General features: G+C 44.7%; 1 protein-coding gene across 4 annotated transcripts in view; it reads right to left on the bottom strand.

Annotated features, from left to right (window-relative positions):
* The window catches only part of C9H1orf21 (chromosome 9 C1orf21 homolog), a 239991-nt gene that overhangs the window by 132674 nt on the left and 81077 nt on the right, over positions 1-26240 (bottom strand). For all 4 annotated transcript variants that reach the window (XM_003482739.4, XM_084977973.1, XM_084977972.1 and 1 more), the window contains one exon: positions 19480-19699. In XM_003482739.4, the coding sequence (XP_003482787.1) occupies positions 19480-19573 (94 nt within the window). In that variant the 5' untranslated portion in view covers positions 19574-19699. The remainder of the gene's footprint in view (positions 1-19479; positions 19700-26240) is intronic.

Here is a 26240-nt window from a genome sequence, read left to right as displayed (position 1 = left end):
CCAAAGGAGAACGTGGGAGGCAGCTCAAAGAGACACAGAACAGCCACAGTTCCTTTGCACGTCTTCTGCCTGCTCTCTTTCAGCTGCCTTCCTGAGATGCTGCTTTTGCACCCGAAGGCCTGAGTTAGGTAACATCTCAAGAGTTCAAAGATTTTCAAGCATCATGTATGACCTGGACGTGTTCCCAAGTTTCTTGTACATGGGGTAAAGAGGCTTTTCACCTGATCAAGGCCAGTGGGCGATACAGTTCCCTACTGCTCCTACGCGATGTGGCAGACATACACCCAGAGCCAGACCAGAAAAGCAGGAATTGTAGGCTCACCCCTTTTCTACCCTCACCATGTCAGTTTCCAGAAGCAGCCAACATCACCACTTGAGGCAACTGCTGCCCAGGGAACAAGCCTTGTCACCCATCTAAGATGCAACTTGAAATTTTTAAAACTTCCCCTGAACTGGGAGCACCTAGAGATGATTCATTTGTCTCCTGTGGGATGTTTTATAGGTAGACCTGACCTTGGCTTACCACACCCCATTTTGCCCAGCCCTCCTGTTACCTGTTCCTTTTTCTACCCCTTCCAGTTGGCCGTTTGACTCTTTATATACAATTTCATCTTCCATTTCCTGTCAACTTCTCTTCTCCCCACAATCTAAGGAAGCATACCAACCCCCCCCCCAAGCCCAACTTTCTACAAATAGTGAGGGTATCTAACAAGAAGGTTACACATTTACCCTAACTTTTCATAGGCAATTGTCTTCTACTGTAAGAGTCTACTGAGCGCTCAAGAGCGTCTCTTGTGGTAGCAGCATCAGCATCCATCAATATTGTGGATACTGATGCTGCTACCCAGGGGGTGGAGGGAGTGAGGAGAGGGCAGGAAGATGAGTAAGGGTGTGACATGATTTTTCCTCCGAGGTAACAATGCAAATCGGAAAAGTGATTCATAATGAGGAAGTCTCCGGGGGGCGTCATTTGCCCCTACAGAGACCTCTGTTTCGTGCGTGTATCCGCTGGTGCGTCTCATAGGACATTGCTCCTATTCTGGGAACTTGTAAAAGGAAACAGAGCTGGGAGGATGGATTTATCCAAATCGAAGGGAATAAAGCTCAGGGCAGGGCAGGGAAAGAAGAAACCGGAGCCCAGAGTCCCATGAGGAACAGAGTGTGGGACCCAGAAGAGAGAGTGCTGGGGTGAAGCGAGAGCCAGGGGACGGGAGGGGAGACCAGACTTCCAGGCACGCCTGGCCTCAAGCCACTCGCTAACAATGAAGAAACGAGTCCTGTCGGAAGATCCCTTCACACTCATGTTAAATAGTGTCCGTCAGAGCAGATGAAATGCTGGACAGTCACATGACACCCAGGAGGTTCGGAAGCCCTGAAGCGACTTGCTTCACAGGGGCAGTGCCCCTTGCTTAGGTACCCGCTAGCACTGCAAACTCAAGTGAGACCAGAGCTACACTGCTCCCTGCGCCCCCACCAGCATCAAATGGATATGCCTCAAAAAGGCGAAAAAACGAAGCAAAAAACACAGATGCAGAATTTCAACCTTGTTCACCCTTATAGCCCCACCCGGGAAAAGTCTTTACTTTCACAATACTGGCTTCCTTCTTCGCCCCGTGGTGCTAAGCCTCAGGACATGGTCTTGCTTCAGAACTTGAAGACCACTGAAGAGGAGGAGCACCTGTTTGTGAAAAACTCCACCTACGCTCCAGCCCTGCACTAAGAAGCTGTAATGATGCTCTCTTTGACCACACCTCACTGGCTCCAGCAGTGCTTCCCTAGACCAGACCAGCAGCAGCTCTTGCCTCAACCAGCTTCTAAATGGTCACCTGCTCCCACTCTTGTGCATTCGAGTCTATTCCCTCCAGAGCAGCCAGAGTAAGCCTTTAAAGGAAAAGCCAAAGTCAGACTCCGGCACCACCCACCCCCAATCCCCAAACCTTCTTCTGGCTTCTATTAGGTTTAGAATAGAATCCAGACTCCACCCCTGAGCTACAGGGCAATGTGCGGTCTCACCCGAGGTGCCCTCTCTGAGTGCATCACCCTCCCCTCTGGCGACCTGAGGGCATCAGGCTTTCTCCTGGAGCCACCAGCTGGCCCCTCTCAGGAATCTGGCCCTGATGTTCCTCGGCCTGAAACACTGTGTTCTTGGGTGTTCTCATGGCCTGCTCCCTGCCTTCAGGTCTCTGCTCACAAAGGTCAAGTGCTCAGGCAGACCGCCTCTGACCTCTGAACCTAAAATAGCCACCCCGTCCCTCTCGTGTGTGTTCTGTGTTCTTCTCTCTGTGCTCGTCCCCACCTGACGGTGTGGCCATGGGTCTGTTTCCTGCCCGGGCCGCTCCCTAGGATGTGAGCAAAATGAGGGTGGTCAGTCTTGTTCATGCTACATCCCCTCGTGAAAGTCAGTCAGTTTCTGGCAACTGCTCCATAAATATTTCTTAAATAAATAATTCTGATTGTCAGAGTTCTATCCGAGCTGAAAGCGTATTGCTTTTCCTTTGAACACTTGGCAATGGAACAGCTGCATTAGGGGAAACCACTGTGTTCTCTAAGAGAAGTCACTCCGGCAAATAATTAGTTATAGCAGAAAAGCTGCGGAGTGAGAGACGAGACTCAATTCACAAAGGATGAAGATGGCTCAAGTTCGAATTAGGAATCTGTCGCCCACATGATTCCTTCTCTGTATGCTTTGAAATGAACAGCAAGACAAGGCCCATTAGCTAAAAATAAACATACAAGCGAGATTTATATCAACGTTATTTCCTACCTTTCAATTTATTCTCAATGTTAAGCAACCTACTGGGTGTAGGGGACAGGCAGAATGACACCGAATCATTGAACTAGGGTCCCATGAGTCAGCAAAGTGAGGGCTCTGTTCAGAGCCCTGACATTCAGTGTGACGAGAAGTGGGACTGGCACTGAGAAGTGGGGACAGGAGAACTTTGCCATCAGTAATGAGCCCCAATGAGGGTAAGTACTATGTGTGCCGATATTCCCAGTGGCGACAGGTGTATAAAAATACAGAACTTTCTCTCAGTAAGCCAGCATCCTGACCACATCGCTTTTCATATTTTAAAACCTATGCAGGTGGTAACTCTAAGTTAAAAAGGACATGAAGATAACATAGCCTGGCACAGTGGTGAAATGTACAGATTTGGGGACCAAACTGACAGGTTCCTATTGGAACCTACCTCATAGGTATTATGATTAAGTGACTTAACAAATAACAAAATGTGGGCGTTCCCATCATGGCTCAGAGGAAACGAATCTGACTAGTATTCATGAGGACGCAAGTTTGATCCCTGGCCTCGCTCAGTGGGTTAAGGATCTGGCGTTGCTGTGAGCTGCGGTGTAGGTCATAAACATGGCTCGGATCTGGTGTGGCTGTGGCTGTGGCGTAGGCTGGCAGCCACAGCTCCGATTCAATCCCTGGCCTGGGAACCTCCATGTGCCTTGGGTGCGGCTCTAAAAAAAAAAAAAAAAAAAAAAAAAGACAAAAAATAAAATAAAATAAAATATTAAAAAACACACACACACACCAAAAGGCTCTTTTTTTGGTCAGGTCTACAGCATGCAAATGTTCCTGGGCCAGGAATTGAACTTGACTGAGCCACAGCAGTGACAACTCACAATCCTTAACCACTAGGCTACCAGGGAACTCCAAAATACTTCAAATAATGTCTGGCACATTAAAAACTACTACATAAACAAACTCCTTTTAGAAAGTTTTCTAGGTTATTCTCCCTTTCACAAACTGTACATTCATCTTCTAAGAGTAATGTTCATCATAGTGTGTTTTGGGGGAAAACATTTAATTTTTTTAAAAAAACTTCCTTTAGAAAAAAGATGTAGTTATTTGCAACTGTCGGGAAGCACCAAGTATTGCCCAGAGATAGTCATTACTCACCTTTCCTGGTAAACACCTAGAGGCCTGTTTCAGTCCATGCACATATACACTAAATATGTACAGTCATTTGATAAATGACATTCTATATATAGGAGTTTCATGACCAGTTTTTTCCCATTTAACCATCTGAGCATTTTAAAACAATGAAATGAACAAACAGAAATTCCCAAACTAGGAAATGAGGCATCAACTACGGTAACCTCTGTTGTCTTCCTATCCCCAAAGTCTAGAGAGGTTGAGATTATTTGATACGCTTAGGTTTTCATTTGGTCCAGGGCCTGCAAAGCCAGACAGAGCCGGACATGCAGGTGAGTTCCCAGTTCCTGAAAGAGGTGCCCTCGATCTTCCTTGGGCTCGACTCTAAGTTTCCTAGACCTAGTCAAGAGGAGCTGGCTCAGGGACAGAGTACAATAGGAAAGGGTGTTTTCCTATCAGGACGCAGCGAACTGGGGCCAAAAACAACCAAAAGAGACTCAGTGTAAAACACGGCCCATTACACCTGTGTATTCCTCCTTTGGAGCCCTCAAGTTCAGTGGTGAGATGATTTGTGGCAGTGAAGACGGCACAGAGAGATGGGCCAGAGGCACACCATCAGATGCTAGGGTGAAGACCAGAGCCAAAGGGCTTCATGTGTATCAGGGCTCAGTCAACAGTGCCTGATGAATGGACAGCCTGGCTGAAAAAGGAAGAGGGAGGTGATCCACGGCTTTATTCTTCCATTAGATTGAAAGTTCCTGGAAGAGAGAAACTGCGCATTGTGGAGTTTCCTGGGTGGAGAGGTGGGTTAAGGATCTGGCATGGTCACTGCTTTGGTCAGCTCACGGTTGTGTTGCAAGTTCAAACCCTGGCCCAGGAACTTCTGCATGCCGCAGGTGCAACCAAAAAATGAAAAACAACAACAAAAAATAAGCACACAATTGTTCACTTAACTTCTGAAACCAGACACAGCCGAGTTCCCTAAGTTAACATATTAACCTGTGTAAACTTAGAGAAGTTACTTCTCACAGTCTCACCCATAAGTGGGCATAACAGCCCCTGGTATATAATAGCTATCATTAATACCAGTTCATTATTATTGAATAACTTACATGTTGGGCACTATGTTACATTAGGCAAGAGTGGTGTGTGATTAAATTTTAAGCATTACCTTCAAAGAACTCAGAGTCAACGACTGTAGAATAATAACGACTAACTGAAGACAGGCTAGATTTTTCTCTAAGAAGGAAATGCTTTTCTTTCTCATGACATTTCACTCTTCTCTCTCTTTTTTTTTTTTTTTTTTTGGACTTTTTTGTCTTTTTAGGGCAACATCTGCGGCACATGGAGGTTCCGAGGCTAGGAGTCTAATCAGAGCTACAGCTGCTGGCCTACACCAGAGCCACAGCAACACCAGATCCAAGCCGCGTCTGTGACGTACACCACAGCTCACGGCAACAATGGATCCTTAACCCACTGAGCAAGGCCAGGGATCGAACCTGCAACCTCATGGATCCTAGTTGGATTCGTTTCCACTGAGCCATGAACCCCTTCACTCCTCTCTCTATCCCTAGAGCAGGCATACATTAATTTTTCCCATTACCCCTGGTACTCTAGGACTTTCTATGCCCACAGACAGGCAATGTAGCACTGAGTTACATGTTTTCAAGTTTCTCTTTCTTGCTGAATATTTCCTATGCATCAATGGTGTCTCTTCTAAAATAAGGTAAACTCTTTTGAGAGCAGGTTACCTTGGCTTTGTTGCTTGTGTCTCCACCACCCAGGAGCACACAGGGCCTGTTTATAAACACTAATTCAACTGGAACCTTATAACTAACCTTATAACTGGCCAATCAACAATTACTGAACGAGGATTATTACCTTAGAGGCCTTAATTGGATGAGGCAATTTTCCTCACTGTTTGGAATGTGTTATCAGAAACACAATTAAACTGTGACACCAATTTATGATCTCGAGCTACTCAACTGGAAATATTTCACAGCTAAACGCTCAGGAAGGCCTGGTGGGTGAATGTACGGGGATGGACCAAGCCATTCATTGCTACCTCCCACTGTGCCCCAAATCTCCCCTCTAAGATCTGGGGCAAAGACTCAGGGCTCCCCTGCCGCAACAACTTCCCACAGGCCTTTCAAGGCAGTAACTACTGCCCTGGTTTTGTACTGCTTACTTCAGCAGAGGTGAAGAATCTACATGTGACATACGATGCATACAGAGAGACACCACCAGTGTGCAAAAATAAATAACTGTCCTGTTCTGACTCCCACGTGGGACGAACATCACACCATCCTGCTCTGTCTTGGCTGGTTCCATGAGCTTCTATGATGACAGCATCTCAATACATATGCAAGGCCAGGTACCGGCATTAGTATTCTAAGGTCTCTAATGATCTAACTTAAGGCGGGCTGACCATTTAAACACTTTAAGGAATGAGCGTCACATCTTTTGGACTCCTAATCCAGTGCTTTCTAAATGCTCACTCAGCCGATTTCCAGGTAACAAGTATGTTTCCTACACCGTCTGCGTGGCCTTTTTGGTGTTCTGGGAAAAAAAAATTACACTGTAGGATTTCCGAATATTTAAGATATTTGCCCCATCTGAGATTTTCTGAAGTTATTTCCCCGGTCTCCCTTTGACGTACCTGATGCATAACGTACCTCTGAGCCTTTGTACTGTCTCTCAGCCTAAAGCTCCTGCCCCACCTCTGTACCTTTGTCCGTTTTTTCACCTTGTAAGACTCAGCTGATGCCTTAATCGACCTCTTTAAGAGCCTTCTCCTACTCCTAAGATAAGAGGCCCTTCTGCATTGTCATCATTCAGTACTGACTTTTGTTGTTGTTGTTGACATGCCCATTATCTGGTGCACCATTATCAGTTCTGAAAGGCAGGGACCAGGTTTAATCCTTCCTCCTAGCGTCAGGGGCCAGCACAACACCTAAGCTGGTGAGAGAGGAAGTGCTTCGTAGACTGCCTGAACTGCTAGGTTTTAAATGAATCCAACAGGCACCACTGATGAGACTCCATTTCTTCGCCTGGACAAACGAGCCTATCAGTAGAATCCCTGTTGCCTTGGGGCCACTCCCAGAGCTACCTCTCTCCTCTGGGATAGATTTCACATTACCCTAAAGGCACAAATGAAGGCTTTCAGAAAATGGAAACATGAAATTATATTTATCAAAATAGAGAGCTGTACTGAATGATAAACATACATCATAAAAGATTTACATCATACAGAAAAGCACACAAAAAGAAATTAAGAATCACTTGAAACTCCACAACAGAGAGCTTGCCTTTGTCAATGTTTTGGTGAACAGCCTTCCAAGCATTTCTTTTATGTATGTGCACAAAATTTTATACTTCTTATTTTATTTTGCCTTTTTGTTTTTTAGGGCTGCACCCATGGCGTATGGAGGTTCCCAGGCTAGGGGTCTAATCAGAGGTGTAGCCACTGACCTACACCACAGCCACAGCAACGTGGGATCCGAGCTGTGTCTGTGACCTACACCACAGCTCACGGCAACGCCGGATCCTTAACTCATTGAGCGAGGCCAGGGATCGAACCCGCAACCTCATGGTTCCTAGTCAGATTGGTTTCCACTGCACCATGACAGGAACGCCAAATTTTATACTTTTTAAACAAAGAAAATTTATAAATAAAATAATTGTGTAAAACCCTTTACCAACATGCTGTAGATCTCTTTCCATCTCAATAGAGTACCTTAATCTTTAATGGCCATATCTGATATATGGCTCATCAATGAGAAAGACCCCTGAGTATCCTGTTCGCACGCTTTTCCAGTCATCTTAGGATAAATTCCTAGAAGTGGGGCTGCTGGGGCAAAGGTCGTGCCCACTTAAATTTTATGTAGTATATATTACCATTTGGTTCCCCCCCCCCAAATCATCCTGGTTTGACATACCCAGTTACAGCATGAGATAGATGCCCGTTCCAGTCAACTTGAGTTGTGAAAAATATTTTGTTTGTTACTTGAGTGTGGTTTATTTCATTACTAAAAAGTTGAAAATCTTTCTGTATGTTTACTGGCCTTTTGTATTTTTTTTCTTTTCAGCTACCTGGTCACAAACGTCTCCATTTTTCAACTGCAGTGTTAGTCCTTTCTTTACAGACTTTAAGTCTTTTTATAGTAGTTATTGTAACACTGTTTTTGTTGCAAATTTGTTCTCACTCACTTTGATATTTGGCATAGTTCATGGTGGTTTGTGTGCTGCCACGCAGATTTAAAATTTTTTATGCAGTCAACTTTTTCTTTTACGGCTTTGGGTTTAGTGGCATTATGAAGAAGACATTTTGCAACCTATGATTATGAAACACTAACCCGTATTTTTTACAGTACTTTTCTGGTTCCGTATTTTCCAGTTCAATCTTCAGATTCATCTGACAAACTCTATTATGAAGTGATGAGCTGGGATATTCAATTTTTAATGTTATATTTATGAATATAAGAAGTTTATAAAGTTCCATAAAATGATTCATATTTAATTTAATTCTGATTTTTTAATTTTTGTTTTTTAGGGCTGTATCTGCGGCATATGGAAGTTCCCAGCCTAGGGGTTCGGGCCTGCACCAGAGCCACAGCCATAACAATGCCAGATCCTTAACCCGTTGAGTGAGGCCAGGGATTGACCCTGCATTCTCATGGATACTAGTCACCTTCTTAACCTGCTGAGCCACAATGGGAATTCCTAATTCATATTTTAAAGAAGAATATAGAATTGAATATAAATAAAGAAAAAAATCATGAATTGAACTAGTATCTCATTTGTGCATCTTTTTATTTCAGTTGTATTTATCCTATTTTGTATTTATTGTATTTATCCTATTATAATCTGTCTGTTGCCTGAGCTTCTCCTTAGTGCTTCACAAAGAAATGTCCTTCCTTCTATAAATATCCTCCCTGTACCGGAGAAACCCAAGAGGAGGAAAAGGCTGGACCACACCACATACACAAACACAACACACACACACACAGACTTATGTTTGATAAATAAAAATATATGCGCTAACTTCTATGGCGGGATTATTTATTATACCACACTTTAAGAGAAATAAGGTATAATACCATATTCACCACTCTTAAGCCATACATATACTTTACTTTTTTGATTTAAAGACGCACACACACACACACACACACTCACAAAAGAAAAAGTCGCAGCAATGCAAATATTCTAAACTACAAAATAAAAGAGCTACATATTATGTGGACAATCAATAAACTTAAAGTTTGGAGAATGACACACCTGCGGTAAACAGGGTGTGCTTTTCCCCCAGCAGAGTCAAGGGAAACTGAGGCTGCTCAGACAATGAGGACACTAAATGGGCTTCACCCAGGGCACATCATGTGGCAAGTCCCAGTCTAAGGCCTTTCCATACATTGAGACACTTAAGTCCTCTCAAGGCAGGTAAGTGCTAGTATTCCCCACACTATGCAGATGGGGAAACTGAGGCAAGGAGAGCCTCAGTCATTTGCCAAGACTACATGTCAGTGAGTAGCTGAGCCAGGCTTGGAAACCAATTAGCCAGACTTCAGGCCTGTGCATTTACCAGGAGGATGCATTACCAAGACAGTGAAAATGGTCCTAATTACCACAGCAGAGTCTCCGGACATCCTGATATAAAAGCTGAGGTTCAAGTGGCCAGTTAACAATTATTTCACAAAGACTCTTGAGCAAAAGTGGGCTCAGATTTAATGACAGGCAGATCCCTTTCTCCTGAGAGGGGACTCACCCTTTGCCGTGAGTCTGCATTCTCAGTTCTAACCACAGTCCCACATCTTTAGTTAAGTGAACTCCTACCTTCAGCTTCCTTTCGTACCAAGTGGGGATTACAGCAATAATGGCTTGTGAAAAGGCCTTATAAACTGTAAAGTGTGACTCACATAGCTGTGCTTTCGATGCCGAGCAACAATTCAGGGACAAAGGAAACAGGCACAGTTAAAAGGCTCCAGGTGCAAAAGGAAGGTGCTGTGCAGCTCTGCAGAGACAGCTGGGGCCTAAAAGAGATCCAAACCCTGGACAGGTAAGGTCAGGTGTGCACTGCCAGGTGGCCGTTGCTAGCTAAGTGCTACCAGGCAGGTGCTGATGGCAAAACAAGTCCCTTTTGGCCACATCAGCCAGGATTCCAGGAAGAAGCCCTGGTTTTGAATTTCTGAATTCTGTGACATCACTCAGGAGAAAATAACCCTGAGGAGAATGCCATGAGTACAGAAACCCTCCCGCCTTCTCTCTTGTTGGCTGAGTCACTTTTTCAGAACTTCCCTCGGTAGAGACCAAGCCTTGCCCACAGCTCCAGTCCTCTGTGCTTTTTGCTGGACGGTACCCAAAGGCTGGGAGGCGAGGCTCCCAGCAGCATCTCTGCTGCCTGCTCCAGGGCCAAGTTCAGTCTTTTTTTCTGCCTGAGGAAGGGCTCCAGGCAGCTACAGAGAAGACTGGGCACCTGGAAGGTCAAGGGAGCAATGGAGGGAAACCCTTGAGACCGACAACCCAAAGGACACCACCAAGGGCCCTGCCGGCACTTCCCGCCAATGGCATCTGAGAACTTGCACGCTCCCTCATCTTACAATCAGGCTGCGTTGGAGCAATAAGTGACAAAGGGTCCTACTCTCCCGCTTATCTCTGTCTCTAATATTAAAAGAACAGGCTCCTGATACCGTTAGCAAGGGAAGGAAAATAGCACTTGGATTTTCCTCTTTTTTTTTTTGAAACATACAAAGTATAGCGCATTTCGTGACTTTCTGGCACAGAAAATTTTTCCAAACAGAAATTCAGACTGATTCCCCCTTGGCTAGATTAAATGCGGCATCCCGTGGCTTTCCAGTGTGGTCTGTTTCGAGAAGGATGAGGGGCAAAAGTGAAGAGGATGGGTCAGCTGAGCCCTATTTACCAGGAATGCTTGACTGCTCCTCGCCCCTGACCTTGCCGTAGGTGGCCCCTGCTGCTGACGCTGCTAACGTCTGGTCCTCCACGCAGCGCTGAGCAGTGGATGCCACTGGCATCTCCATGATGTAGACGAGGCAACTCAAGGCTCCTTGTCAAAGACAATGTGGGAAGCGGGGAAGCGGGAACAGATTTGGCTGGTGGGAGGGCATGGCTATGACTCTCTTACATGCCCAGGGTCTGGGCCTGTTCTCTCTCTCCTGTCACAGTAAGAAGCACCTATCAGACTGGCAGGAACTATAAAAGCAGAAAATAAAACCAACATGTTTCTGAGACCTTCTCTGAGTCAGACCCTGGCCTAAGCACCTTCACTTTGGAAGTGTGATGCGGAAGTGTGAGCCAGGGTGGGCTGGCTTCTATGATTTCATGAGCCCCGTGGGCACTTAAAGCCACTGAGACCTTTCTGAGGCTCAGCTTGAGACATTGTGGAATCTTCACAGACTAAACCCAGGGCCAGGTTCCTCACTCTTCTTTTTTTTTTTTTGGTCTCTTTAGGGATGCACTTGCAGCATATGAAAATACCAGGGATAGGGGTCAAATCAGAGCTGCAGCCGTCAGCCACAGCCACAGCCACTTGGAATCCGAGCCATGTCTGTGACCTACACTCCAGCTCAGAGCAACACCGAATCATTAACCCCCAAGCAAGTCCAGGGATCGAACCCACATCTTCATGGATACTAGTCGGGTTCTTTACTGCTGGAGCCACCATGGGAACTCCAAAATATGTTATTAAAATGAATTTCACCAGTGCCTTTTCTACTTAATGTGGCTGCTGGGGATACTTAAAGTACTTACGTAACTCAGGCTCTGCTTCTCTTGGATGGTGGCTGAAGTCACTAAAAGGTAATGTTGGTGTTTACAGTTTCTTTCCCTTGCAAGTTTCAGTTTTGGAGTTTGTTTATTATTGAATCAAAGAGAAAAGGGTTAGGCTGAGGCAGTGGCCCTCCGCGTCTGCTTGGCTCTCGAGGTGAGAAGGTACCCTTGGGCGGGGGACAGGGGACAGCCAGAGAGGCAGAGATTGGGAGCCAGCCCACAGGACCAGAAAGAGCAACTCTAACCTGTTCACCTCTCCGTGGGAATTGGGAATTGTTAGCTGCCTTCTCCTGCAGCTTTCCTGCTGACCTGTGGAAGCGTCTATTGACTTCTGAAGCTGTTGCCCAAAAGTCAGAGAGGACATCATCCCTCTCCATATTTTTTTTTTCCTTCGGTGAGTTGGTGAAGGAGGACCTTAAGGGCAGAGGTGTTTGATGAGTGTATGACAGACTTGGATCACAGTTATAAGAGCTGAAAAAAATGTAAGTCAAGATGAGTGAGGGAGTTCCTGTTGTGGCTCAGCGGTAATGAACCCGACTAGTATCCAAGAGGACATGGGTTCGATCCCTGGTGTCGCTCACTGGGTTAAGGATCTGGCGTTGCCGTGAGCTGTGGTATAGGTCACAGATGGGGCTTGGATCCTGCATTGCTGTGGCTGTGGTGTAGGAAAAATACATATATAATTTAACACAATATATCCAAAATATTATCATTTCAACATGCAATCAATAGAAAACTAGTGAGCTATTTCATACTCTTTTTTTTCTTTTTCATACTAAGTCCTGAAAATCTCCTGTGTAATTCACATTTACAGCATACCTCAGTTAGGACTAGCCTTAGTTCACATGCTTAACAGTCACATGTGGCCAAGGACTGCTGTACTGGACAGCACAGGTTTAAACATTATTCCCTCTCTTACTGTCTCACAAACACAAACACCGATGAATTATTCTTTAATTAATCTTCATTTTCTACAACCAGAAATTGTTACAGGAAGAAACAGTGAATTATTACTTTGCTTCCAAATGCTTTGAATTTTTAAATAAAGCTTATGTATTTTCTCATCTAATCTTCACCATAACCCATGAAGTTGGTCCCGACAATATGTATATAGTTAGCATAAAACCATCTCTGTCTCTCTCTCTCACGCACACACATACACACACCTCTGCAATGTATTCTCAATTTATGAAGCTAAGGATCAGATCAACACTGAAGCCACAGGGTAATATAGAGCCCAAGTGAAGGAAAGCAGCCAAATTCTTGCTTTACTGCTATTCTTTCACGGTAAATCCTATACCACCACCTCAGAAGAACTTACTACGGTAATCTAAGTACTTCCACTTAAGGGAATATTTATAAATATCAGGCTCCTTTGGTTCTTAACCAAGGCTACCTCATCAAGTAGCTGGCATAGTCAGGGTCCAGCCTAGTTCCTACACAATCTCTCTGTCTCCAGCTCCTGGCATTCCGGAACCTGTGTCCTCTCAAGGACCTGTGTCCTCTCAAGATCACACAGTCCCCACCTTCGGTGGGGCGGACTGACCAGCTCATAAGAGACAGGACGCACATGAGCAAAAACTCCAAATATGTAAGGATGTAAAAACATTCTGGGATGACAGGAAAGAGGTACTTTCTGAAGGTATTAGAAAAGCTTCACTCCAAGTTTGGAAAAAGCGCAGGATTTAAAGAGATGAAGAAAGAAGGAGAAAGGGTCCACGCCAAGCAGAGACCATGATATACCTGACCAGGAGGACAGAGATGTGCAAAGAGGTCACAGATGAGCTGTCCCATCCGGCCGAAGAACAGGGAACGTGAGGGTCAGGGTATGAAACAAGGCTGCCGGGGTGAATAAGAGCTATCTCCCCAGGTAGCTCTTATTCACCACTGATTTAAGATTTTAGTAAGAACGGGGTGCAACAGAAAGTTCTGGAGCAGGGGCATTAACACAGACAGAGGAGTACTTTAAAAACAAAACAAAACTGCAACAGTCTGACAATGGTGAAAAAAGAAAAAAAAAAAAAAAAAGGAGAGTTAAAAGCGCACCAAAAGCAGAGTTGCAAATACACAACAGCAGGGCTAATGGAGCATCCGTTCAGAGGACCCTGCGCTAGCCTGGGTTATGGGCTGTAACTACCTAAACAATGAACAATGGTGATGGTGGGGGAGAATGAGACTCACAGATCTGGGAACTGGAAGAGACAAAGGCCTCAAGCTTAAAGCCTTTTCAAGATTAAAGACTACATTATGGGAAGAATGATGGCGACCTTCACGCAAATAGGAAAGTCAATATAACTCGAGAGTTTTCCCTGTTGGGGGTGGGCTGCAGAAGAGAGAATGATCTCAGGGTTTGACATGTTCATTTCCCTAATAAGGCCTGAATCTGTTCTGTGCACCTACTTTAATAGTTTAAGTGAATGACTTGTTGAAAGAAATCCAACAAGCGCTTGGCTTTCCTTGGAACTTGCTTAACTAGTTCCTGATAACTTGAGCCTGTTGGTCACTTATTTTATGCAAGCTGGTCTTGGCACTCGGCTCAGCTGTCCTCTGCATGACCTCAGCAGATCTGCTGACCACTTTTCACATCTGCTCTGGCCACGGAGGGAAGGAAAATCCCAATTGTGAGATGAAGCTTTCTGGCCTGGACTTGACTTTTGAAAGGGCCACAGTACTGAGACACGACTTTAGATCTGAAATTTTTATGCTTCCATATTTAAAGCGAAAGAAAGTCATTAGGTAGATGGCAGTGATAAAGTTCCTCCTCAATGATCTCCCGAGGTCTATGAAATCTACGAAGCAAGGTTCTCATGTGTCACTTAATCCTCCACGGTGGGACGTTCGATAGAAATTCTGCCCCACACATGCGGCATGGTGTCTGGCTCCTAAATAACCAAAATGTCACAGAGACCAAAAGGCTTCACATAAACAGAAATTACTATTTGTAAAAACACACTGCTTATCAATGCTCCCCAGCATTTCCTGAGAAGCAACGAAATTAACACTTTTAGGAAAAGGATCGAAATGTGTACATACACACACACTCAGGAGACACATCCTTGAGAGCGTCCCCCAAATATGCCGCCTTTCACAGACACTGTCAACTCTTTAACAACATGTGGTGACAACATTTTTCAAACATTTAAAAACACTGAGCTTTTAAAAAGTGAATGAGGCCACTTTATAAGATGGAAAACACGGGTGTGATTTAACAAACAGAATAGAACTGTTCAGGTTGGAACAGAATCCAGTTATGAGTTCTCCTTGCCTCGGTCCATGGGTGTGGTAACCAGTCGCCAAAGATGAGTCCCAACAATCCCTCCCTCCCTAGAGGCACAGACGCCCCAGAGGGATGGAAAGCCTTTGTGCTCTCTTGACTCTGCACTGGTCTTGTGACCTGCTCTGCTCAACAGAATGCAGCACAAGTAACACTCTAGGACTTTCAAGGAAGCCCATCTTAAGAGGCCTGGGAGCTCCAACTTCCTCTCTCGGAAGCTAACCACCATGTGAAAAGTCTGACTACCCCAGTGGAAGAGAGGCCTGAAGCCACCGTGGTCAGTCAAGCCCAGCTGAGCTCCCAGCTGAATGCAGCCGTGCGCCTGAGCCCAGGCGAAAGACAGCAGAGGAACCCAGCCACCGCACAGAATCAGGAGAAATGACAATCAGTGCTGCTCAGTTTGGGGTCCTTGGCTACATGGTAAGAGATGACCACAAACAATGGGTGACAAAAGATACCAAATGGCTGAAAGTGAGCCAGATCCACCTTTCATCTGTGACCATCTGTGATTCTACCGGGATTTTGCAGACGTCTGCTTGTCAACTAACTCAAGTGGAGACGCAGACACAACCTTCTCTTGGCGAGTTCAAACTCTAGCCCTCAGTCACCTCGAGGATACTGGCCCCGATGTTCACAATGGAATCTGACGATTCTACTCCCGGAACTCCATGCGACTAGATAACCTGTCTCCCTGGACGGACGTGAAGCTCTCTGCCTCGCCATAGGCCTGCTTTCTCTAACACCAGGCCACACACCTGCAGGTGCTGGTGCCAGAAAGTGTAATAAGATGCCAAATGCTAGAGTGAATAAAACTTCAGTGTAAGTACGGGGAGGGTGAAGAGAAGCTGGCAGACAGAGGCTGTGTGTGCATTTTCTGGCAGGAATTACATGGAGGCACACTGACAGCAATGACTGGGCAGCCTTGGGGTAAACTGAATTATTAGCCCCAATTCTTTTCTTTTTTTTTTTTTTTCTTCTTTTTTTTAGGGCTGCACCCTCAGCATATGGAAGTTCCCAGGCTAGAGGTCGAATAGGAGCTAAAGCTGCCAGCCACAGCCACAGCCACGCCAGATCCGAGCCACATCTGTGACCTACACCACAGCTCACAGCAAGGCTGGATCCTTAAGCCATGGCAGTGAGGCCAGGGATCAAATCTGCATCCCCAGGAATACTAGTCAGGTTCATTACCGCCAAGCCACGATGGGAGGTCCTTTTTTTAAGCCCCAATTCTTGACCCTTCTCTACATCCACATCTTTGCCACAAATGCACTGTGGTCACATGGACTTCTCTGTGCCTTGTCTTTGAGCCTGTTTATGACTTGATTTGGCCAGTAAAATGTGGGTGCCAGTGCCAGCTGGGCAAGTCTAAGCCCAAGCTTAAAAGGCATCATGTATAAAGCTCGGACTTTTACCCTTCTGCAAACGGACAGCATGTCTCCCTTGGCTCACTGGTCCCAAGAGAAAGCTGAGGGCGACACGGAGCAGAGCCACTCCAGCTGACTAACCAACTCATGATCAAGAAAGACATGCTTGTTGTTGAATGGCACCGACATCCTGAGGTTGTCTAATACCCTGCAATAGCTGACTCATCCACGGCTCCTTTTATTAGATGCTAACTTTTGCAAACTGCACGTGGTACTTCAGACCAGGACGCCTTCTTGGCTCTGAAAGTTACAAATGGATGGTTAGATGGTCTCGTTGCCAAGCAAAATGTAAATACAATATATTGAATGTCACTGAATTTTTGCTCTTACGAGTCTAAGATTATCCTTCCACAGACTATAATTTGGTATTCAAAGTTCTCCATAATTTAATCCTAACTTATTTTTCTAGCCAATTCCCTCTCACTTATATTTTATATTCCCTGCAAACTGGTTTGCTTGTAATTCTTAAATATAGGTCCCCGTCACCTCTTGCCTTTCCTCATCCAGTTCTTCCCTACACCCTTCATCCGACAGGTTTAGATGCTCCAGTCCTTTAAAAGCAGGTTCCACCATCACCTCCATGAGAAATCTGCTCTGATTCCATCGTTTAAGACAGCCTCTCCATCCCTCTGACTCTTATCATGACGTGTATGTCTTTTCCGCTTCTGGTATTTGGTTTATTCTGACTCATAACACTTCCTCATCCTCTTACGAAGTCCTGGAGAGCACGATTTACGTTATCATTTCACCTCTGCATCCTCCATGGCATTTAGCAAAGGGTCTTACACATCGTGTGCTGGCCGGTCAATACTCTTTCGCATTAAAGAATGAGTGACGGATGGGAGACAGCAGGCAGCCAGAAACAACACTGAAAAAGAAATGGGGCCTTTGGAGCCTGAGACATCTGATTCTGTCTAGAAGCTACCTCTTGCTGAGCAACTTTGGCCCAGTTCGTCTCACTGCGCTCCAGCTTCCAAACCTGTAAAAGTGGGATAGCACAGATTTTACAGGATTGCTGTGAAAATTTCACAGGAAAATGAATGTTAGGGCTTCTCGGTGTTTGACCTTCAGTGGAGGTTCCATAAATGGTCACTCTGATTACAAAAATGATAACGGCACAGACTATCACAAAGACCTTAAATTTCTTACATCAGATTATCTCCTCTTAGAAGTTAAGTATCCGAGAATGACAGCAATGACTCTAGTTTTAATTAGCTGTTTTCCCAGAAGTGGTAGTTTCAGTGACCTGGATTCTAGTTTTCTTAAGTTGCTCATATGTCACTCTTTTCTCAGTTCCCAATGCTACACAGGTAGTGACCACCAGAAACAAATTTGTCCTAGGCAACAAATACATCTCCTTAAACCAAACCAAAATGAAATCCGCCGCTGTTTACAAGTGGTCACATGAATCCACTTGTAAGACAGTATCACCCCTTCCCCCGAGTTCCCAACGCTCCCCCAGGGGCCTGAAGCAACCAGAAGAGCAGATCAAAAAGCTAGAGATTCAAACCCAGGAGCATTACTTGGCAGTGACTGAACAGTGCAACGTGAGGTGTTTACATGTAAACACGATTCCAATGAGGTTCTTTACTGAATAAGAGGTGAAGAGGTGCTTTGGGGCATCAGGGTCCCACACAAATGTCAAGGCAGGGGTATTACGGTGGTTAGTAATTCAGCAAAACCGGCTTCACCTGCCTAGAGGAACTGCAATTTTGCATGAAGACATAGCCACTCTTCATCGAGATCATCACTGATCTCCCCAAGGATAAACTCAAGATGAGGCACACTGAAGAGTCGGTACGTGGTCAGGCGGGGAACGCTGGTGAGTGAAGAGGGCTCCAGGCGCATTCGCAGGGAAGGCTTCCCGTTCATGGAGGCCACGGTCTGAGTGAACCAGCACGCGCTGTCCCCCGCCGACCACCCCCCACCGCCCGCGCGGCAAGTGCCAAATCAGTGTTGCCAGGTCTCAAGAAAGTTGGGGGTTGGTGTGAAACATTCCGATTTTTAAAGGCTGCCGTTCTTTTTTATTTTAAAATGCGAATGCCATCTGTAGCAACGTGGATGGACCTGGAGATTATCATACTAAGTGAAGTCAGACAGAGAAAGACAAACATCATATGCTATCGCTTCTGTGTGGAATCTTAAAAAAGGATACAAATGGACTTATTTGCAGAACAGAAACAGATTCACGGACTTTAAAAAACTTATGGTTGCTGAAAGGGACAGGTGGGGGGGTGTCGGGGGGGACTGGGGTTTGGGGACTGGCACATGCACACTGAGGAAAATGGAATGACTGGCCAGCAGGGACCTGCTGGGTAGCACAGAGAACTCTACCCATTATCCTGTGATCATCTATGTGGGAAAAGAATCCGAAAGAGAATAGATGTGTGTACACGCACAACTGAATCACTCTGCTGTACAGCAGAAATGATCACAACCTTGTAAATCAACTATACCTGAATAAAACTTTAAAAAATGAAAATAAAATTAAAAAAAAGAAATTTCTCTGGGGGCAAAGAAAATATATTTGTAAGACAGATGTGGCCATGGGTTGGTATTTGTGACTTCTGTACTCGATAAGTCTCAAGTCACTACGAATCATCAGAGAATGGCTAAAAGATGATACTTAAATTCATTGTAATTGTTTTTTTGAATTCGAGAATTCCTAAGTCACATAAAGAGGAACTCCTTATAAACCTATTTTAAACTCCAAAGAACATGTCATTCCCTCCATTATAAATCCTCACCTGCTTCTGGATCTCCATGTGTTCAGTCCCACAGTTCCCCTGGACCAGGACGCCTTCTGGTCACTGTCCCACACACCTGTTTAGGTCCTACTAGTTCTTCATAAAGCTTGATTTAAATGTTACTTCCTGCATATACCTCCACCATCCTCCTTAAAGTCTTCTAGGTATAAATGATGATGAAAAGTGTCCAGTGTAACAGATCTGCACTGACTTTTACCACATCTCATCACCTCTTACTGGCACTCCGCCCCCGCCTCCCGCCACCACCACCACAGAGTAACTTAGTATCATCGCTACAATTATTCACTCCTGCAAAAGTGAAAGGTCCAGAGGGATGGGCCGAAAAGAAAGTTCAATGGTACTTACCACCAAACACATCTCCGTTCTGGTAGTTCTTCCCTTTCTGGGCTTCCTCTTCATTTTGAACAGTGGCAACATGCTTGGCGGAGGCACAGCCCATAGTCTCATTCGGTCAGCTTCAGCCGGGCTGAACTGCAAATCATCTCTACAGACACGGGGACATTTTCTTTTTCTTTAGACACAAAGAAAATCCACCTGCTTGCTGAGTCGGTCAGGATGTGTGCACCTGCAAGAAGAGAGCTGGATCAGAATGGGTGACACGAAGCCGTGTCTCGGGGTCTCACTGCCCTGATGCCGGCCGGACCCCACCAGCCATGGGTGCGACCTGGTGCCGAAGAAGGAAATGCAGCGGGGGACATGCATCTGACTCCTGCTTGGAAAGCAAGGTCGGAAGGTCCGCCCCCTGCACCACACGTGCCTGGACTTTTCGAGAAGACAGAGAAGATCTATTTATTTACTCAAATAAATATTTGAGCATTCTAACTTGTCAAACACAAACTGGAATGCCATAGAGGTTTGCTAATGTTCTGGAATCTCAAAAACCTTCAGAGGAAGGGACGCACTTTGATGAGATGCACCGAGTTCCAGAGGCTGGGCCAAGTCCCCCATCGTGCTCATCCCGCCCAGCAGACCAGCCATTCCCGGCCCCTCAGATTTTGCCAGGAAAAGGTGGGCTGAAAAATGGGCTGGTTTATTTACTTCCAATGGGTTCTGCAAATGACTCGATATTTTATTTTACCTGCGGTGACAGTGTTTGGGAGGATAAGGGAAGGAGATGAGGGCAAGGACTTAAATGTACTTTTGTCCATTTTCTGCTTTGTTAATTGAACATTTTAAGGACTGAGCAGATGTAGGAATATGAAGAGAAGAAAACAAGACAGTTGATTCCCTCTTCCAGAGCCTGCGTGCCTCTATCTGACCTCTACTAAAGGCTGAAAGAGTATTTATGGATAAACCACCAAGGAGATAATCTAGTTTGGGAGTGAATTTACCTTCTCCTTTTCCACTCAAGGTCACTGCCCAAATGCCCGAGGTTCCTATGCTCGACTTGCTCATTTTTATTTATTTTATTTTCCATCATCCTTTGCGAGCCACTGCAGTCTTACAGATGTTTACTTCGAAACATCTACCCACGCCTTCATCTCTGTCCATCCCACTCTGCTAAGCCCTCACCTCCCAAACCCAGGGCAGAGCAGAGGAGACAGCAAGTCACTCTCTCAATCTTCATCAGCACCCACATCCCACTTTTCTCTTCTCTCCTTTATGAAAACATTTTGATGTTTCTTACTCTGAAGAACAGGGCTCCCCAAATGCGAGTTTCCTCTTTCAACGAGACTGCTGCCGCTATGCCCTCTTCCTTAAAGTGTCAACACTGTCTATGGATGTAGAAACCCATCAAATCTTGCCAAAGGGGATGTTTCAAATTAGGTCAACACGAACAGGTAATTCTAAATCAATCCAATAAATGAACTGAGCTAACAGGGGTAATGATCTTAAATCCAGCCAAGCAAATACAGATTTCAATACCGACCTGACGGCTATAACACTACCATGTCTTCATACAGTTCTTCAGACTATTTTCTATCACTGGTTATGTTAAATTTACAGAAAGTCTAGGGTTAGTGTTTCAAGTTTTAAAAACCATGAAGATTTTTTCCTAGTTAATGCATATCAGTTTCTCTGTATTGTTAGGTAACCTCGTGTTAACACATGTTCCCCTTTTTAAAGCGCTATGGAACACACACACCAAGGGTTCTGATGATATTTAGTAGCAATGTTATCAAAACCACAGTATTTCCACCGATGGTCCATAGAGCTCCTGGACCTGATGGGGAGATGTACTGATATTTTTTAAAAAATCTACACAATACAGTGTAGTAAGTGCCATGACAAACCTTTCACAGGACTCTGTGACAGTGCAGAATCAAAAAAGCAAATTAAATTATGACTGGGCAAAGGCAGGAATCAAAAGAGGAAGTGGTATTTTGTAGGGTCTTAAAAGTTTGGTAGTAGCATCATCAGATGTAAAGAACTGCCTGGGCTGAGACTTTAAGATGTGGAAAAGGGGAGTTCCCGTCGTGGCGCAGTGGTTAACGAATCCGACTAGGAACCATGAGGTTGCGGGTTCGGTCCCGGCCCTTGCTCAGTGGGTTAAGGATCCGGCGTTGCCGTGAGCTGTGGTGTAGGTTGCAGACACGGCTTGGATCCCGCGTTGCTGTGGCTCTGGCATAAGCCGGTGTCTACAGCTCCGATTCGACCCCTAGCCTGGGAACCTCCTTATGCTGCGGGAGAGGACCAAGAAATGGCAAAAAGACAAAAAAAAAAAAAAAAAAGGATGTGGAAAAGCACCTGTTCAGAGGGGTTGAGGAGGGGGCGTGGCCAGGAAGAGGACCACACTGCTGACACTTGCGAAGGGCCTGGCAGAGGCCTTGCTAACTTTATCCAACTTAAGAAACTATAAAATGTCAGAAGCAAGTCCATATGATCCAAATTTGAGCCCACTTTGAGAGATACTACATTAGTAGTGTTGAAATCCATTCTGTCAACCTCCTACAGGTTTTAAGGAAACAATACTGAAATAAGAGCTAAGAAGGATAGGAGCCAGGATTCAGGTCCAGAGTGAGAAGGACAAAACTCCCCTCGAAGCTGGTAGCTGCTATGCGTTGTTGTTGTTGCTGCTGCTGCTGCTTTGGCCTCCCAGTGGGCCCTCATTCCCCATCTGCAGCATCACCAGGTAATTGACAGGTGTGGGCTCCCAGAATGAATTCCAAGGAATGTGGGAAAACAACCTCACAGGTACACAGGCGGGCAACCTCAAGTTACAGGGGGAAACCTCCCCTCCTCCTCCCCATCTGCTGCCACCTCCTCAGAATAAACAAAGTAAAAACAGGAAGGAGATTGGGAAACCCTAACAAATTCCCAAAGGACAGTAGGAAGCCAGAGGCGATTTACAATCCTCTCTGTGGAGTTCTCTCTTCTGTTCCTCATTCCTATTTTGTGTTGACAGCCTCACTGGCGACCCAAGAAGTTAATGTAAGAGTCTAAGATGTGAATTATTCTCTGCTACTCCCGAAAAGCACTGCGTGCTGTTTCTTCTGTTTTAGAAGTTGTGTTTGTATCAACAGATCTTACTTGAATGTAAAAGGCTGAAATCACACGAAAATCAAACACACTGCAGCAGGCAAACAAAAATAAAACATATTAAAAAAAACTTTTCAAAGGACGGCTGTATTTAGGCATGTTAACAAGCAGATTCGACATGATTCTAATTAGACACAGTCAATTCAAGTGATGACTCAGGAAGTCTTCACTTACTTATATTTTTTAAAAAGCACTCTCGTTCAGTGTAAGTTCTCTCCCAATCACAATTACGTGAAGATTTTGGGTTTGAAACATACACATGATGTATTTTATAGCAGTGATTTAATTTTAAAAATGAGGTTTTCAAGTTTTACAACTTCCTCAGAAATATATTTACATAATTTGCCTATTTTAAAGGAGACAGTTATGAAGTTATCTGAGAGGCAGAAGAGCTCCGATTCTCAAAATAAACCATGGATCACCAGGGAAAGTTCTGTGACTATGTCATCTGGATTCTGCACATAAACAACTGTCCAGTCATCCATTCATTTCATCAAGAGGTATTTACTGAACTCTACTAAGTGACAGACACACGTTTGGTAGATACTGGGTGTCTAGAGGGAAACAAGATACAGTCTCTCCCATCCCCACAGAATATGAACACTCAGAGAAAGATTATTAGAAAGACCAGTTTGACAACAACGGCCTAGAGCTACTGCTTGTTAAATAAAGGGTGACATGGGGCGTGCGCGAGGTAGGGGGGCACCCCATAGCCCTGATTCAGCCTTGAGATCAGAAATGTCAAGAAAGGTTGGGTTTGAGGCCTGGGCACAGCTGAATAAACCTCATTAAAACACCTCCGAGTGGCATCTTTTTAACAGCCTGATGTAACATCAAGTTTTCATTTCTATGGAACATTCGCTCACTTAACCTCAATCCAACTGAGACCTCAAATAGAGGGGACCTTCAGCAATGCGTCCCTAATGACCGCTACCAGCATCTGCTCAAAGAAGTTTCCCTTCAGATGCTACTACTCTTCGCCGAGACCGGAGCACGCCTTTTTAAGCTTCCGTTTTTCCATTCGTTTTGCAGGGCTCTTCTCTCCCAACTCCCACATCTTCTCTTCATTTATCTCCCTGAAACCACACCGCTTAGCGAGGTAAGGCCGAGGGTGCAAATGAGCATGCAGAGACCTCGGCACCCAGCAGATCCGAGGCTCGTTCTCACATATTATCATTAACAGCGTGCTATTTCTGAAGGCACACAGCACAGTGTGAGAATTAAACTGAACCAGCTCTTTGATGTCCCACAGAATCGTCTAATGCCAAGTCCCACTGAGGGTGATTTTTTTAAACCTAAATAATCTAGATGATAGGATCACCAGGCACCTCAAAAACAAGGGGTCCAATTATGAATCCATGGCTTTGTGCAGAAATCTCCCCAAGTGGTTGTGGGGCTACAGTAGCCTGTGCCGTGGAGTTAGAAGCCAGGCACTGACCTCATGGAGCACCATCTTTATAGGATGTTTTTCCTGCTTTTGATAAAATACATTAGTGAATATATATATATGTATGTATATGGCTGCACCCACGGCATATGGAGGTTCCCAGGCTAGGGGTCTCATCAGAGCTGCAGCCACCAGCCTACGCCAGAGCCACAGCAACGTGGGATCCCAGCTGCATCTGCCACCTATACCACATCTCACGGCAACGCCGGATCCTTAACCCACTGAGCAAGGCCAGGGATCAAACCCGCAATCTCATGGTTCCTAGTCGGATTTGTTAACCACTGCACCACGACGGGAACTCCAACATTAGTGAATTTATAAATCCTGTTCAAAAATTTTAAAAAGGACTAAAATAGTCTGTAGCCATGCACGTTTATCCCTCCTCTCCTGGTACTATTTTAGGTTTCCTTAGGGGAGTTATTATTCCAGAACACTTCACATTCTAACATGAGGACACTGTAAGTCCATGAGGTTTTTATGCATATTACATATGTGTGATTCATTTGCCCCTTTTAAGAAAACATGACGGCCTTTTTTTCTTTGCTTTTTTTTTTAATGTGGATGATTTCTCTTTATTTTATTTTCAGCTATATTGAAGTATAATTGAAAAAAACTGCAATATACCGAAAGTATTCAACAGAATGATTGAATATACTGTACAATGTGAAAGGATTCTCACCAAGTTAATGAACACATTTATCACTTTATATATTTACCTTTTTTTTTTTTTTAAATGAGAACACAAGTTTTACTGTCTTATTAGCAACTTTCAATTATACAACAGGGGGTGAGCAACTGCAGTCTTCATGTCATACCTTAGATCTTATTCATCTTCTAACTGAAAGTCTCTACCCTTTCACCAGTCTGTGCCCCCAGACTCTGGCAACCACAATGCTACTCTCTTTCTGTGAGTCTGACTTCTTTCATTTCAAGAGTCTATGTATGATACCATGCCATATTTGTCTTTCTCTGTCTGGCTTAGTTCACTCAGCATAATTCCTTCCAAGTTCATGGATGTAGGTGTGAATGGCAAGATTTCCTTCAAAATTAGGCTGAATAACATTCCTGTGTGTGTGTGTGTTTCTCACATTTTCTTGGTCCACTGAAGGAAACTTGGGTTGCTTCCATACCTTGACTATCGTGAATATTGCTGCAGTGAACATGGGGGTACAGATAACTCTTCAAAATGGTAATTTCACTTCCTTTTAATATATATTCAGAAGTGGGATTACAGATAGCTTTTCTTCTTTACCTTAATTTTCTGAGTTGAAAGCATAATTGCATCACAAAACCTACTTCTACAAAATTGAGAAGGAAGGCTAGAGTTCCCACTTTGGCATAGTCGGTTAAGAATGTGACTGCAGGAGTCCCCATCATGACTCAGCAGAAACAAATCTGACTAGTATCCATGAGGACACAGGTTCGATCCCTGCCCTCACTCAGTGGGTTAAGGATCTGGCATTGCTGTAACCTGTGGTGTAGATTACAGATATGGCTTGGATCCAGCATTGCTGTGGCTGTGGCATAGGCCAGTGGCTACAGCTCTGATTTGACTCCTAGCCTGGTAACCTCCATATGTAGCAAGTGCAGCCCTAAAAAGATTAAAAGAAGGAAAAAAAAAAAAAGAATCTGACTGCAGCTTCTCAGCTTGTTGTAGAGGCATAGGTTCAATCCCCAGATCAGGTACAGGGAATCCAGCGTTAAATGATCCAGCATTGCTGCAGCCACAGTGTAGGTCATAGCTGGGACACAGATTCAATCCCTGACCTGGAAACTTCCATGTGCTGCAAGTGTGGCTGTATAAAAATAAATAAGGAGTTCCCACTGTGGCTCAGTGGGTTAAGGACCAGATGCAGTTTCCATAAACATGCATGTTTGACCCCTGGCCTCACTCAATGTGTTAAGGATATGGTGTTACTGCAAGCTGCAGTGTAGCTTGCAGATGCATCTGGATCTGGTGTTACCATGCCTGTGGCATAGGCTGGTAGCTGCAGCTCCAATTCAACCCCTAGTCTGGGGACTCCAATAAGCCAAGGGGATGGCCATAAAAAGAAAAAAAAAAGTGAATAAAAAATTTTTAAATACACTAAAATTATATTGAGAAGGGGAAATATGCAAAATCTGTTTTAAGAAAAATCAGAGGTATTTGACCTTTTTGAAAAAAGTTATGCGAAATATT

The sequence above is a fragment of the Sus scrofa genome, chromosome 9 (genome assembly GCF_054392235.1).
Source record: "Sus scrofa isolate SSC_HxYL_T2T_F1_AM1 chromosome 9, Sscrofa_HxYL_maternal_Yorkshire_Landrace_v2.0, whole genome shotgun sequence".
NCBI lineage: Eukaryota > Metazoa > Chordata > Mammalia > Artiodactyla > Suidae > Sus > Sus scrofa.
Note: the sequence above shows the minus strand (reverse complement) of the source record. Positions and strands in the feature narration are given on the sequence as shown.